The 15434-nt window shown below is 48.5% G+C and overlaps 2 protein-coding genes across 2 annotated transcripts in view; one reads left to right on the top strand and one right to left on the bottom strand.

Annotated features, from left to right (window-relative positions):
* Positions 1-2473: 2473 nt before the first annotated feature.
* LOC144166302 (mitochondrial chaperone BCS1-like) overlaps positions 2474-15434 on the bottom strand; it is a 48964-nt gene continuing 36003 nt past the window's right edge. The window contains exon 8 of the mRNA XM_077695834.1: positions 2474-3371. Coding sequence (XP_077551960.1) covers positions 3113-3371 — 259 coding nt within the window. The 3' untranslated portion in view covers positions 2474-3112. The remainder of the gene's footprint in view (positions 3372-15434) is intronic.
* Positions 8105-9558, top strand: LOC144166303 (uncharacterized). The gene has a single exon (XM_077695835.1). The coding sequence runs from the start codon at positions 8237-8239 to the stop codon at positions 9203-9205; it is 969 nt and encodes a 322-aa protein (XP_077551961.1). The 5' UTR covers positions 8105-8236; the 3' UTR covers positions 9206-9558.

Below are 15434 nucleotides of genomic sequence, written 5' to 3'. Positions count from 1 at the left end.
TGCTTACTACATAAATGACTCGAGTTGTGTTTGTGGCAAAAACGGATTGTTTTTCAGCTCTTTTCTTAATTTAAACTCAATTATCTCAAAAGTGTTTTTTATTACACAGGTACCATTGTTTCCTATATCTTCAAGGATAACTGGATGGTTCTTTTTTCCTGTCATCTACATAAGTTGTCACATCGATTGCGCTAGAATTTAAAATACGCATGTAACGTTTTTTTTTGTTACAGAATTCTCAATATGTAAATTAGGCCAAAATTTATGTAGTGGTGTAAAAAATTTCCCGAAAATTTTAATTTGTCTGATTTCAATAATGTTGGTAGTGTTAAAAGAGCCCAAAATTTGAAATAAAATGATGTATGCAATATGTAGACATCTTTAGCAGATGCTCAGAAAAACGTGCCTCAAAATGGCCAAAAATGCATGGGAAGCATAGGGCCTCACCCTGTGCCCTTAAAGGAGTAGTGACGCAAAATTTCAAAGCCAAAATAACTAGGGTATGTAAAATGCTCCCTTTTATTCAGGAGATCCCTCCCAGCAAGTTTGAACAGCAGCCGTTCTGTATACCATATTTTAAATCCATTTTAATCTCTGGCCGCATGAAAAAGCCCAGAGCGGGCCAGCATGACATCGGCTCCTTGCCCCAGACTGCGACGTCGGGGCTCCTGTGATGTAGCCGATGCGCTGGCTGCAGTTGGCGCACGCTACTAGGCCGTGCGTACGCGTCATGGTTTTGGGACTAACGTAATGCTGCCCGGGCGTGCGGGGATGGTTGAAACTTTCGCTGGTCTGGGCGCATGCCTGCGCTCGCTGGCGCATCTGGATCCGCAGAGGTGCGACAAGAATGGTGATGTCAGGGGCGCCCTGCTGTCATGACGGCCGCTCGGCATTCGTTTTGTCGAAACAGAAACTAACACAAATAAACGGCGTTGTAAATGATTGTTTACACTGCGATTGACCGTCTAATGTGCCATTCTATGATTAGTGGGCTGGTAGGAACCGATGGCAGCGAAAAAAAACATAACACAAAAATTTTGAGTCAGTACTCTTTTAAGTCATCTCGTATCAAATTATGAAAGCCCTAGGATCATTTTTTTATATTTTTATGAAAACTTTACGGTCGGCCAACCAGTCTACAGGGAAATGCATTAGTAGTAGTAGTAGTAAGTTGGGGTTTTTCGGCACAGCAACCTTTCGGTTATAATGCGCCAGACGCAGGGTAGAATAGTTAAGTGACGGTTAAACGATGTTATTCAGGTTTTGTTTTGACAGCAACCTTTCATTTATAATGCGCCAGACGCAGGGTAGAATAGTTAGGCGACGGTTAAACGATGTTATTCAAGGTTTTGTTTTGACAGCAACCTTTCAGTTATAATGCGCCAGACGCAGGGTGGAATAGTTAGGCGACGGTTAAACGATGTTATTCAAGGTGTTGTTTTGACAGGACGACATCGGCCCCACTAAGAAAGTTTTTGCTTTGAAAGAAATTCAGTGTCCTTCCGCTCTGTGAATAACGATGACCAACGAAGCTGTGGTGCCGAGCCTCAACGTGCGCGACAATATTCTTTTAGCGGGGAACAGTCCAAGGAGTGCCCAAAACAAACACGTTTGTTTGCAATTTGCGATTGAGTACACTTCCTGGATGATTACCTGAATGAAACTTGGACTGACTAGAGTTTTACTTCAGCGAACAAACATGGGCGGTCTGTTTCACTCCCCAAGAAGCCCATGTATTGAAAGCAGACTGGAATTCGCCAATATTTACAACTTCATTGTTAAGTATGTAATTTTGAAACGCAAGCGAAATTTTCCGTAATGATAGAGCCGCCTTAGTAGCTAACTGTCCTACAGCTGATTTTGGGATAGTTTCGATGAAACAGGAGTTCGAGCCATTTTTTGCGATCATACTCCCTCCGTAGTCAGACATGCTTCACCGCGCTGCACACAATGCGGAAAAGACAGCTTACAATTAAAGGCCCATTAAAGCCGCCCTCAACTCTAAGCACAAATTCACTGCTGGGAAAACATTTTTTCAGGACCAATATAAGCGTGTTATATGAGAATATGAAGGCCATAGGACGTTTTTATTACTTTCGATGATTGTTTTTCTTACGCGCTGAGGGTTGTGGTGCATAGTGTTATGATTACACAGATTTGAGTGGGCGCTGCAATATGGCGCTACACTCGCGTGGTATTCTTGTCTACATCGCTCTGCAGTCGGAGACGCTATCTGCTGGATCCTAGCCACAGACAGCTTTGCTGTAAAAATGAGTTTGACAAACAGGGGAGGGAGGGGGGGGGAAGACTTGGCAGCAGTTCGAACGGGGCGTTGAATGCCCTGCCTTCATCATATAACCAGCAGACATGATACTGCAAACTATGGGAGCAGGAAGGCACTGCTTACAGCTATGCTGTGATTTGTTCAAACTCAGGCTATGAAAAGCCGCACCTGACAGCGACGTTTTAACTCTACCATGTGGACGTCTTTAATGCACACTTAAACGTGTCACACATACTGGATTTTGTATTTTATGTACCTTAAAGGAGCCATGAAGACAAAATACAAGTTGGGTTTATTATAAAGACTGCTTAGTCCCGATAACAATGATAACAATATCATCGCAGTCTTCGAACAAATAACGGAGGTATTGAAGAAAACGTGTGAAGCCGTGGCGACCCCCTAGCCAATTTCCCGCACCTTTTCTATGACGTCCCGGAACCTTGTTTGTGCGATTGGCGGCCAACTAACTGACCTGTCGCGACGACACATGACTGGACGTCTCTAATGGGGCCTCTAGTTCCATTTGACCGCATCACTTGAATGCTAAGTTTTATTGTTGGCCCGTATGATGTCATTCTGGCTCATAAAACGTCACTGTGGCGCAAAATTGAGAAGTTTTTGTAATGGAGCTGAGTGAGATACTGAATCCTAGTTCTTTCAAATTAAACGATGTTGTATTTTCTCTTCATGGCTCCTTTAAACACAATCACAGCCTCTTACAGGTGGAAGTTTCTCCCAAACAGTGCTGAGGGCTGCACTATATTTACACATCACGAATGCCTACGCAGTACAAAAGTACGATAACGCTATTCCACTAAGCCGAGGACGTCAGAGTTTGGCCATCTGGGCAACGTCTCGCACGGCCGCATCGGGGTCGTCCTTGTGGAAGAGGAAGTAGCCCTGGACGAGCGCCATGCTGAGGGGACCGTCCATGTGCCGTCGGGCGGCCTCGACAAAAGCCCCCGCCGTGCTCTCGGGTGCACCCGGGTAAAAACGGCGGAACAGCGCAGCCAGCTGGTGGTCGCTGGCAGGCCCCACGTACTCGCGGACGTCCACACGGCCGGGCCGGATCAACGCTGGGTCTAGCCTGCAAAATAGGGAACACGCTTGTTGTTGGCATACCGTATGTATACGGTTCTAGGTCGACCCTTTTTTTTCAAGTTTGACAATCCAATGTTGGGGGGTCGACTTAGAATCGAAATTGAACTTTATGCCGCTGATAACGGCAAGAGAAATGAGAAATCAGGGGTGTTATGAGCTGGGGAAACACCCTCGTTTTGATGGATACGGTCGAACTGTTGCGTTTACCATTGCCTAAATTCTGGCGTCAGTAAAGGTGACGCCAACTTTGAAAGTTGGCGTTCCCGATCTGTGCCCTTTGTCCACCGTACCTAGAGCAGCTAACCTTTCACCAGCGCATTCAGAAGTGTACTGAACAACGTGATATGATTGTGCCTACGTCAGAACCGTGCATCGATTCAAGGGATTCGCTAATACTCATTTTGTTTATTAGAGACGAACAAAACACTTCTTGAATGCAAGTAACGTACACATGAATCAAAGGAAATCGCAAGCGGCCGCTTCTGTCAGCCGCCATGTTGTTTGTTTTGATACGCGTGGCAGTGGCCACTGACGGTAGCTTCAATGGTTGTCATCTCGCAGCGAATGTGTCCTTACGATTGGTTTCCCAATCGACCCACAGCACATGGCTATTCTTTTTTAACATCTACGGTGCACACCATGAGTGTAGAGCTCTTGTGGGCGCAACAATCATTGATAGAAGAGCCACCGCATGGGGAGTATTGGTAGTTGATGGAAGAGCTTCTTTTTGTGATATGATTTTCTAGGCGGCCGCGTTGCCGCGTGCTTAAGTGTGTCACTTCTGTGTTGTGCTGAATCATCCCATCTGTCATGAGTGCCCTGGGCCCAAAGAACTCTCTCAGCGCTCATTCATAGCAGCGTTCAAACGGGCTGCTTTCTGCACTCGCTTTTTTTTAGAGATAAAATTTTGGGGGCAGGTTGACCTACATTCGAGTCCCCTTAGAATCGTATAAATACGGTAGATGCCTTGCACTGACGTCAGCGTGGCTGCCATGTTCGTGACTCACAAGCATGGTGAAAGGTTACACACTTATCTGGTGCTCTCATCTTTCCGAGCACTAAAAAAGCTGGAAGTGGGTTACAAGAAAGGATTGCGATGATGTCGTGTGCAACCTATCTATTGGGACAGCATGTGTAGAAATCACGGCTACTCCCCCGTCTGTATGAGGAAAACATTAGTTACCGTAAACTCCAACTGAAAAGAGCTAGACAAGATCGCAGAAGTTTGTTCGGCTAGTCAGAAGTTTGGGCGAGGGCAGGGTCATGCACCGACGCTACAACGAGGGAAGTGGAGGGCTCCAGGTTAATTTTGACCACTGGGGATCTACAAAATCTCAGCACACACGTGTTGCTTTGCAATCTGCTCCTGCCTTAACGCTTTCAGATGGCTTTGATCTGTTTCCTGTGCCAATTCCACCTGTATAACATTGCCTGTCGCACCAGCCAAAGATGGCTCTCCTGTTGCTCCCCCTGCCATTTCCCATGCTCAGCCTTGGTGCCTGCACCCTACTCGGCCAGTCACCTGCTTGGTAGAGCCGCTTTGCGGGCACAATAAAAAACAACTTACAGGGTTTGCCCAACCTCTGTGCAGCAGCGTGTCAGTTGCACGTGGCGGCCAACAGATCCTACCATGCTCTGTCACATTTCAGAGCCATGTGATATAGCCACGTCTGGGCCGGCTTTGATTTTGCTTTTTATGACTAGGCTTCATGCCTCTTAAGTGGCACCATCTCCTAACTTGTTCTTCCTCCATGATTGGAAAGCAAGTGACGTGACAGGCAATTTGATACAGGCGGCGCTGCTTACGCATTCACCACTGTTTGTTTCTGCTGCCACGTGTTGGGAGATAGCGGGCTTTGCTGCCTGTCTGTTAACTCGATTGACCGCGTTCTTCCATTTCCTTACTTGCTCTGCAATGCACTGGAGTGGACGGCCACCTTTCACCAATGCCTAGTTTGACACTTTCATGACCGCACCTACTACCATTGACGGTATGTTATCGATAAATACAAATTCAATTTGGCGCTCTCCGAGCGCTTCTGGGCGGCTAGACGCCATCCAAAGGGTAAAAGAGGTAGTATTTCACCAGTTTTGCTTTTGAGTTTCTTTTCTCCGCTGCGGCTGGGATTTTTTTAAGGTCCTGCGCAGTTGGGCTCAGTGGTTTCGGTTATGGGGCCATTGCCACTTGCGAATGCTCAATGGGGTGGGCGAATTTTGATGAATTCCGATGAATCTGAGCTGCAGTCTCTGGATGATGGCAGCAGCACAGATGTTAGACGACTTCAATTCATTGGACTTCAGTACGGACGGCGAAAGTGCATTGAACGCCCCGGAATGTCAGCAGGTGTCCACCGGTAAGTTTCGCTTTCCCCTAGGGCTGTTCTATCGCTGCTGGGCGTTGATGTAAACGTATTTGGCCTGTTCTAAAGGTTACAGCTCTTATTTTCATGGCGCCAACTTTGAGACCACTTGGCACCGGCTGCACAGTGGAGCCAACCTTTGTTTCACCGCGTCGAGAAACTGCTTCGCTCGGTGACATGATGGGCACCAGTGCTTATTGTATTTTTGTACGTATGTAAATAACTTTTGTACTTGAAGCGCTCGTATTTGCAGTATTTGTCTATAAGGACGTTGTGTTCAAAGTGTATACTATTTCAATTTTTTTTTGTTTAGCCAGCACAAAGTAGCACTGATGATCTTATTTTTTTATTTTTGTTGCCTTTTTGTTTTGATAATATTCGTAACAAATCTGTCATTCTAAATTAATACTGTTGGAAAGCCCTATCCTTCCTCTATTGTTTCATACCTTACACACTTCAGCATCAATCATTTTCTGTGGTAGAAAAAAATACTTCTTGGACTAGCCAAAAACAACCGATTTTTCCACAGTCACGAAATTAAGCGTGTACTACGAAACGCTTCAAAAACACGTGGTCTAAGTTCTTTGCTACAGACAACCGGCGTCAGCTTTTGTCACATTCAATGCTCCCACATTTAAAATTATTTACCCCAGCTGGATTGAACCCAGGGCCCGTTTGCCCGAACGCAATAAGTGTGGGAATAAGTTCTCAACTACGACTTTAGCGGTGTCTAGGTATTAATTCGTTTGCCCGAAACTGATGCAAGCGCTCGGGTGAGGTGGCGTTTCCGTCGGGTTTTCTGGCAACCGGCTTATTTGCTGTGGCCGACTTCGACTTATTGACGCTTATTCGTAAGTGGGAACTTAATCGGGAACTAATGCGTACGGGCAAACGGGCCCAGGTATTTTGAATGGGAAGCAAGTATTCTATCCACTGGCCACACTAATTTGTGGCAGGATTAACACTTGCAGCATCCTAAACAATTTGCACCATCACCTATCAACGAGATTGAGCTTAATGCGTGACATCGTCTTCTTTTTAACACCTAGTTTTTGTGTCGTCGCTGCAGAAATTTATAAGCAGATTAAGTGCGAGAAATCATGGGAACAAATTGTGTCCTGACCAAAATACTCGCAGTAATTAGGCACTTTTTGCGCCATGCGGATTCACAGCCGGGCAACTTCCATTGTCGTTCTTAAGTTGCCCCAACTATACACGCTCCGTGATTGGCACTCCTTCCCCTCTTCTTTTTTATGGGCGAAGAACCTCAGGACCTTGCTTTGTCCGGGGCTTGGCGTCCGTGTACACAGTGCTGCGCATGTGCGAGGAGCATTGGATTAAATCGGATTGAAATGGATTTGATTGGATTGTATTGTATTGGATTGTAATTGCATATACTGTATATGTACACGCATTGCCGCTCATTTACATGTGTGAGTGGGCAATGCCACGGGTGATTTGCGATAAGAACGATCCCCAGTGCTTGGCCTACTCGTCACGACTCACTCGTGGAGACGCGTGAATTTTTTTGTGACTCAGTTTTGAAGCCCGTATGAACCACTCCTCTATCGAAACTTTACAAGGACTCTTGCCTAGATTTGTGTAATTTTGGACTGCCAAAAACTGCCCCGAAATATTTTTGTTTTCGTCACAATGCTCAGAGAATGTAGTCCTGGGCTCTGGCTGGCTGACGAGAAACCACCTGTTTGGCGTCATCTTGGTCTGGCTGCTCGTATGGAAAGTGGAAAATTGCTCGTATGGAAAGTGGAAAATAGGAGCCCTATTCCCTATTCTGGACTTGACCTTCGCCTCATGGTGGGAATCTTACAACCAACCTGTTCAGGTTAGTTTTCAGTGCCGCCATGATAGCCGAGGTATCATTGACTTATAAAAGGGGAGAGGACCTGAAGCCAAGAACAACAACGACAAAAAGGAGTCGTTTTTTCGCCACCTTGTTATTTCGGAGGCGCCCCTGCAAGGTCGAGAAAGGCCCTAAGGCCCCGCTAGCCCACATTTTTACATCTGTCGAAAGGCAGCCTGTGACAATTCTCATAGTCCGTGAGAAGTTTTTCAGCCGCAATTGTTCACTTCCCTATTGCGACGTAATGTCAAAAAACGCTGGAAAGCAAAAAAAATTCCCGAAGGCGAGCACAGCGCCACCATACGAAAACATACCAAAACAAGAACTACTTTCACAAGTGGACGAAAAAACAAGAAAAATAACTGCTTGCTCGTTCGCACCCCGTAGGCGACACGTGTTCTTAATTTTTTCACAGTCAAGGCAGACGGAAAACAGAACAAAATGTGCAAAATATTCAAAACCAGAACCACCGCGTGCCTCATGCGCAGGTTTCGGTTCCGAAACACGGCAGCCGCATCGCCATCGCGCGCATGCCAGTCGTGGAAGCAGCAGAAGCAGGAGCCGAAGAGGCGAGACAAGAGAGCGTCGAAGTGGAGACAAAAAGAAGGTCGTCGTCAAGTGGCCAGTGCGATGGGAGGTCTGACGGCGCAGCAGTTCTGCCTCCGCTGGAACCAGCACCATGGCAGCCTGGTGTCCGTGTTCGAGGAGCTGCGCAGCCGCGAGGCGTTCGTGGACGTGACGCTGGTGTGCGAGGGGGGCGCCAGCCTCAAGGCGCACAAGCTGGTGCTCTCAGCCTGCAGCCCCTTCTTCGAGGCGCTGTTCGCCGACAACCCGTGCGCGCACCCCGTGATCATCATGAGCCACACGCGGGAGGCCGACCTGCGCACCCTGCTCGAGTTCATGTACCGCGGCGAGGTGAACGTGGCGCAGGAACAGCTGCCTGCGCTGCTGCGAGCCGCCGAGCTCTTCCAAGTCCGGGGACTCGCCGAAGTCGCCGGCGCCGAGGAGGGCCCCGAGGACCAGGCAGCGCCGCAGCCGCCGCCGTTACCGAGCGGCCTGCGGAGTCACCAGGGGCCGGCCCGGAAGAAACAGCGTACTCCGCCACCACCGCCGCCTCCGCGACACGAAGGGCCCACCAGCTTGCAAGTCCCCGAGCGGGTGGATAGCCCGGAGCCCGCGGTCAAAGCGGCGGTCCGTCCGGCGGCCGCGAAGCCTCCGGCCAGCCGGCGCACCTTCGACCACTCGTACTCCGACGACAAGACCAACTGGGTGCCCGTGCCGGCGCTGCAGCAGCAGCAGCGGCTCGAGTACCAGCAGCAGCAGCCGGTGCCCGCGCAACCCTTGCCCCCGGCGGCGCCGCCGGACAGCGCGGCGTCGGGCGACGACGGCTCGGCGCCCCCCGTGTGCAGCGTGTGCGCGCGCGTGTTCTCGACGAAAGGCAATCTGAAGAGGCACATGCTGATGCACCGGCCGTACCGGCACAGACACCAGTGCACGCTGTGCCTCAAGACGTTCAGCTGGCCCGGCGACCTGCGCACGCACATGCGGGTCGCGCACGGCCAGGGCTGTCACAAGTCGCGACCCTTCCTCTTCACCTAGCCGCCGTCCGAGCGACCGGAGAACGCCTGCCTGCCGTGCCCGAATGTGTTCACAGTGCCGCGAGTGTCGGCGGACAAGCTGCTTTGTGTGCTGTGCGCGCTCGTCTTTTCGTCCCCTTTTGTTTTTGTTTCTTTTCTGGCCGGTGCCGTACCTACTACTACTACATGTGATCATGCACACACACAGGGACCACGTCATTTGCAGTGAGACTGTTTGTTGTAGCCCGATGTGCACGCCCGGGTGGGGGGGTGATAGAACTTTGAGCAATCAGATCAAGCTGGGCGTTGCCTAAGGTAACAATGCAGCTGTGTAGCTTTCCTCAATAAACGTTGTGTGAAAGGCATTCCAAACAACGTTCCCAGCACGCGTTCTTGACAGTTCTATGTGGAAGGCCGTACATGTATGCACAAGCAAGCATAGTTGTGGTATTGTTTGGCACACTTGTCCAGGTGTGCCAAACAAGTTCTAGGTTCAAAAACGAAACAGGACCAACACTGCAACAGCGCAAGTATCTGACGACGCTTTGCCCCTGAATGGAGCGTACTTCTCACCATATGGAAGCTAACCTCAGCAGTAGTGTGAGGTGGAAAACCAAAACCAACTGAGGATAGCTAATGTACAGCACTACCGCAAGAGCAACTTCTTGCCTAGGGCTGTCATATTGCATATCTCAGGCACGCAGAGATACTACTCGTACTGCTCTAACAGTTCCACCTTGCGAAGAGGCTGCCTAGTTCGTGACTGACAACAGGGCCCCCTTTAGTCCAACTTCCAACACTTACTATCTATCACACTTCTTTCAAAAACTGATTTTTGCACCTTGGAGAAACCTTGCCATGTCGGGGGGTTGGTAATAATCTTGTCAGTACCTTAATTTGCATCCCTTGTACTGTTTTCCAAATGCACGCACCCCACGTGTTCACACAACTGTGCATAAACGACTGCGTGTGGCATTTCCGTAAGACGTACATACCTCTCAGTGAAACTACCCTTTCAAGCCAATCAGTGCGCATTAGAAGCAGGAGTGAAATTGTGAGTGGTGTCCGTGTCAGTTGCGACAGTGTTTCACTCGCAAGACCAATGAAATGCACGAACACCAACTTCCACCTTGCTTGGGGCTCCATAACATCTGGGTTGTCTGCTTCCAGCCATTCAGGGCTCTCTCTCAAAACGGCAACAACCGAAAATTCCGCCCCGCAGCGCAAAACTGCCACAATACCTATTGCTGGCTCATGGTCCAGCTAGGCTTTTACATTTTCTTGATTGATTGATTGTAGGGTTTAACACGCCGAAAACGTCAACAACGCAGGAGATGAGGCAAGCCATAGTGGATGGTTCTGGATTAATTTTGATCACCTAGGGATCTGTAATGTGTGCCGAAATCTCGCGCACACGGGGGTTTTCGCTTCTCGCCTCCATCAGAAAAGCCTTTCACATTTTCTCCCACCAATGATAAGCACCTTTGACGTTGCCATCAAAGTAGCTGTGTGTCGTCCAATGGTTGACGAGCGCGCAGACGGAGTGGGCAGTGACTTCGTTTCCGAAGCGGCCACAGCAGTTTCCATGTGGAGTGTGCTTCACTGCTTTTGTGGGGCGGATGGCAAGGGTTCAGCACAGAAAGGGTTTTCACGTTGCTGCACTTTCGCGAGTGTAGTCTCGCACCCTGCACGACGTGCCCAGCACTGCCGCCAAAGTGCACGTGACAATGGCTCCCAGGAATGCATACATCATTTGATGGCCATCGGATTTTCTGCCTACTCAGCTGTAAGCAACAAAAGCATTCATCGTGCCTATCAACAGGCACTGAAACGTGGATTGCACCTCAAAACAATTTCGCATAGACTGACATGCAGCGGTGAGCAACATGAGGCTTAGGAGTGCTGGTAAATTGGAAATGACCGGTCGCGCGCCTGCAAGGTGTTGACAACTGTTAGCCCAGGCGATGGCACTGGGCACAAAGAGGAAACGGGCGTCGTGATTTTGAAATGTCCCTCTTGGATTGGTTTTAATGTAAGGTGGACGGCTGGTTCAAGCATGGTTTGCTGCCACCATGATGGGTGGAAGTGTGGCTGAACAACTCCACGTGATGACGTTAATGGCAACGTTGCAAGGCGCGAGCATGGTGTTTCGAAGCCACGTGCTTTAGGTCGCTCTAAAGTAGCCAGTTCTCGTCATAACAGCCTTTCAGTGATTTCCAAGTGATCCAAAACCCCCTCCCTTTCATTTTCCACTTTCTCTGCACCTCTACTTGCCACTTTACCCCTTGGTATCTGTTCTTGTCCCCTGAAGATTATTAATTCGTTGTCCGGTGCATTACTTGTCACACGATAAACTTTGCTGCTAAGATGCTAGACTGGGCCGCTGTCTCGTTGAAAAGAACACAACTGTCGTACACAATCGCATTCAGCAAAGGGTTGGTACTGCATTAAAAAAACTAGGAAAAGGAACAAAGCACAAGGAAGTGTGGGGTGCATATGAAATTGCGCGCATAACTTCACTGAAATAACCCTGTACAACAAGCACATCAGATGGAAGGCAATAGCGACAGCCAGGCTGTACTCAGATGAACTGGCAGTTGTACGGCACACAGACAGAGACCACATCGCACTGACAGGGCTGCGTAACATGGAAAACCATGACCAGAGTGTTTCAGGGTGCAAAAGGCAATGAAGAGAGACAAAACAGCGTTAAATTGCCATTATATTTCCACAGAAGAAAACGAAATGATATAAACATTTGAGTAAACCACCATGCCCACGCAATCACCACACCTTTTGCACCATGCAAAGGATGGCGATTTCGCGCTGTCGAGAAATACACTCTTTTTCAACGCCACATACGAACAGTAGGATCAAGCTACAGTCGCCACTACTTTCATAGGGAACATCCTGACAATTTCCTTTTTTAAATTACTGCATTATGATGCGTAGTATCACAGGATGTGATTGCTCAACCATGATTCTTCTCGCAGCTCCATGCTAAATGTGATTTTCCTCTAACAAGCCTGTTGTATTCCGTGGGGTTGTGTGTTTAAGCATTACGCAGACAGCCTTGCGGATGCAGTGCTATATCATTCCAGTCCTATACGCCTCGAGCTTTGCGATCGCTGCGCTGCTTGCCGCCACTGCACTGCATGGCTGACGGGCTCGTGCAGTGTTTTGGTTCTGTTTCGCTCCTTTTCGCATTTCCGCGCCTTATAAAACTTGTTATGGGGACATCTATACACCATTTTCCATAAGCAGCCGGGAAAGGAGGAAAATACTCTCAAACCAGTTCTCTCAGCGGCCGACCAGTGTTGCCTGTGCGCGCTGGGCTGCTAACATCGCTTGGCGCGGTATGCTCCGCTGCGTGTATACAGGGGGTATTTCGCACCGCGTGCTTAGTTTTTGCGGAACTTTCAACTGTCTTAGCCAATGCTGCGATGCCGTTCAAGGCGCAAACGTCGCTTGGTCAGCACTGCGCGGTGGTGGGTTATTGAACAACCAGAGAAAGCGAGAAACAGTCGCTGACAGCACGCATGTGCACGACACTGCCTGGAGAAAATGCAGTGCGGTTGCGGCGTGTTTTTACTGCATCGCTTTCCAACACACACCGAGTTGAGATATTGGTGGATGCCGCTGATAAATCGCAACGACTTTGTACCAACGACCAACTCCAGGGTTTGTTGGGTGCATTTGGACGGCAAGCAGACGGAACAAACTCCATTTATCACACGCAAAGCTGCGACAGGGAACGGAGCCCCCTGAAATGTTAGAAGCAACTTTATCCTTTATCATACAGCATTGATTGGTTGGTTGATTGATTGATTGATATATGGTGTTTTACGCCCCGACGCTTCATGGGTGATGAGGCGCGCCGTAGTGGAGGGCTCCGGGTTAATTTTGACCACCTGGGGATCTTTCACGAGCGCCGATACAATACAACATTACAATAACTTCTGGCTCCTTGTAGTCAATTTAAAATACCATATATTGTTTGGTCATTACAGCCGATTGGCATTAAACAATACCCTTTTCATCTAATCTAACCTTTAAAATCACGGCGTTTTGTTTACTTTTTTTCAGGCCAACGCATTACACTGCCAAACGATATGAAAGGATAACTTTCTCCATCGCACACTGCTGGTCGATAGCAGCTAGGATAAGCAGGCAGCCCAATGTGGAAACGAAGCTCGAGATACGCGCGAACGCTGCATTTGGAAAATAGCTCAACCTGTTCACAACGCGGTCAAAGGAAAAGCTTCTAATCCTTTTGCGTTGTCACAGAATCTAACTACAATTACATAACAGTTACTGCTGGCCGCGTAAAGCATTTGTGCTGCAAGCAGCGGTTTCACAAAGGTGGGCTCCGAGCGACAGGCCACATGCGCTGCGCAAAGTTAGGTCAATCATAATCATGATCATGATCAACCAGAATTAACTCGCCCGAATGTCGACCCTTCTGCTCAACCTTCGAATAGTAATTTGACTGGTTGTGCGGTCGTGTTATTTTTCCGCCCAGGTAATTTCGTTTCGTCAGTAACCGTCATAAGTCTAGTTAGGAAAGATTATATAACATTGCAATGTCAACAGCATAGCGATCGCCACGTCGAATGTCCATCGCGAGCACGGATCACGGCGACCCACATATGCTGTGCGCGCTTCGCATTCAACGTCCGCGCTTCCGTAAACATGACTAATCGGTGAACATAACGAGCACGGTGGCATTGAAAACGCGTATTTACTCCCCGATATCGATTTCTATGTCAGTCGGTGCCATACCGGTACGTTTGCATCGCGGAACTGCGGAGCACCACCGGCACCACCACCACAGTGCTATTGCTGCTCGCAACAGCCGGGATCGGCATTTTCCGCTCTGGCAGCAAATGAAGACCTAAAATCCGTCCGCAGATGATGAAAACAAAACAGAACACGCACACACAAGCACTGCCACCGCTAACGTAACGCCAAACAACTACGGTTCACTTGGTAGTGCACGGGTACCGAGCAGACGCACGGAAAGAACGGAGCACTTAACAGCCCAGCGCGGAAGTTTCGGCGGTCGCTTCATAGACGGCGCTAGCGTCCGGTCAGAAAAAAGCAAATGGCGGCGCCCACCTCTAGCAAGGAAAATGGTGTATAAGCAAAGAGTATGTTCAGGTCACCTAAAAAGCAGCTGCGTCATTGTGGAGTACTCGCCAACAACAGGTACCCAAGGACGCGGTTGTGTGCACTTTGTTGCCACTTTTCCGGGTGTTGGCAACAGCAGCAGCATATTCCCACTGTTGCCTCCAAATACGTCAGGCACAAGTGAATTCTACTGTCACCTCGTTTAGACCTGATGCTGCCACAGTTGGTTTCGATTTGCAGAGCGGACAACGAATGCAGCTTTGTTTCGAATATATACATCGCAGAAAAATGTTTCGGAGATGTGATTACCCAATCCCGGACAATAACTTATGCCTTTTACAAGAATATAAGCCATGCGAAAATGTTTAGTATATTGCAAGGCTGTGCTTCGTTAAATATCTGCCCACTCACGCCTTGTAGCAAGAACCAAGCAAAGCTAATGAAACCACGAAAAAATATACGCTGTGCAGGACCGGAAGAAACAGAATAGCTCTAATGGGAATGAAAAAACCCAGTGCAGCTTCTGATATGCTAAAGACGTTCGCCGAAATTTAAGCCAGATAGGACTCACCAGACCAACTATGTAGATGCAAAATGCACTGCTATTTCACGAGACATGGGTGGGGGGAGGTGGATGCTGTGTACAAATGCGGAGTGAAATGAAGCAATGAATGTTTTAGTAATCACACACACAAATCTTGCGTTCGCTTTTCTTTTGTTTTTCGATTTCAACAAACAGCTGATCGTTCGGCGGATGAATTTTTGGAAGTGTACAGGGTAGGCAGTTCACAAGCGATGAAAGGTGTCGTTGGAAGAGTGTGGTACCTGATAAGGGCATCCGATTTCAGTTTGTGCTTTATTCTGCGGACTCCCCGTGCCATATGACGATGTTGTTTACCGGACCCGGATTATATTTTAAACCAATCTACGCGCTGCTCATGGAGGGTATATGAAGAAGATGGATGTTAACGGGCGCATGCCTCTCGACAAGACGACCCTTTGTCGTGTGCTGATCCTCGAGTATAATTCTGCATTATCTATCGTACCTTCATTAAATGCTCGCAAAATTAAGACGCACTGACCTATAAATGGTGATGATCAATATATGAGGTATGATATTG

The sequence above is a fragment of the Haemaphysalis longicornis genome, unplaced genomic scaffold, assembly GCF_048455015.1.
Source record: "Haemaphysalis longicornis isolate Haplotype H1 unplaced genomic scaffold, Haemaphysalis longicornis Haplotype H1 scaffold_167, whole genome shotgun sequence".
Classification (NCBI taxonomy): Eukaryota; Metazoa; Arthropoda; class Arachnida; order Ixodida; family Ixodidae; genus Haemaphysalis; species Haemaphysalis longicornis.
The sequence above is the reverse complement of the archived record's forward strand: the minus strand, read 5'-3'. Positions and strand labels throughout refer to the sequence as shown.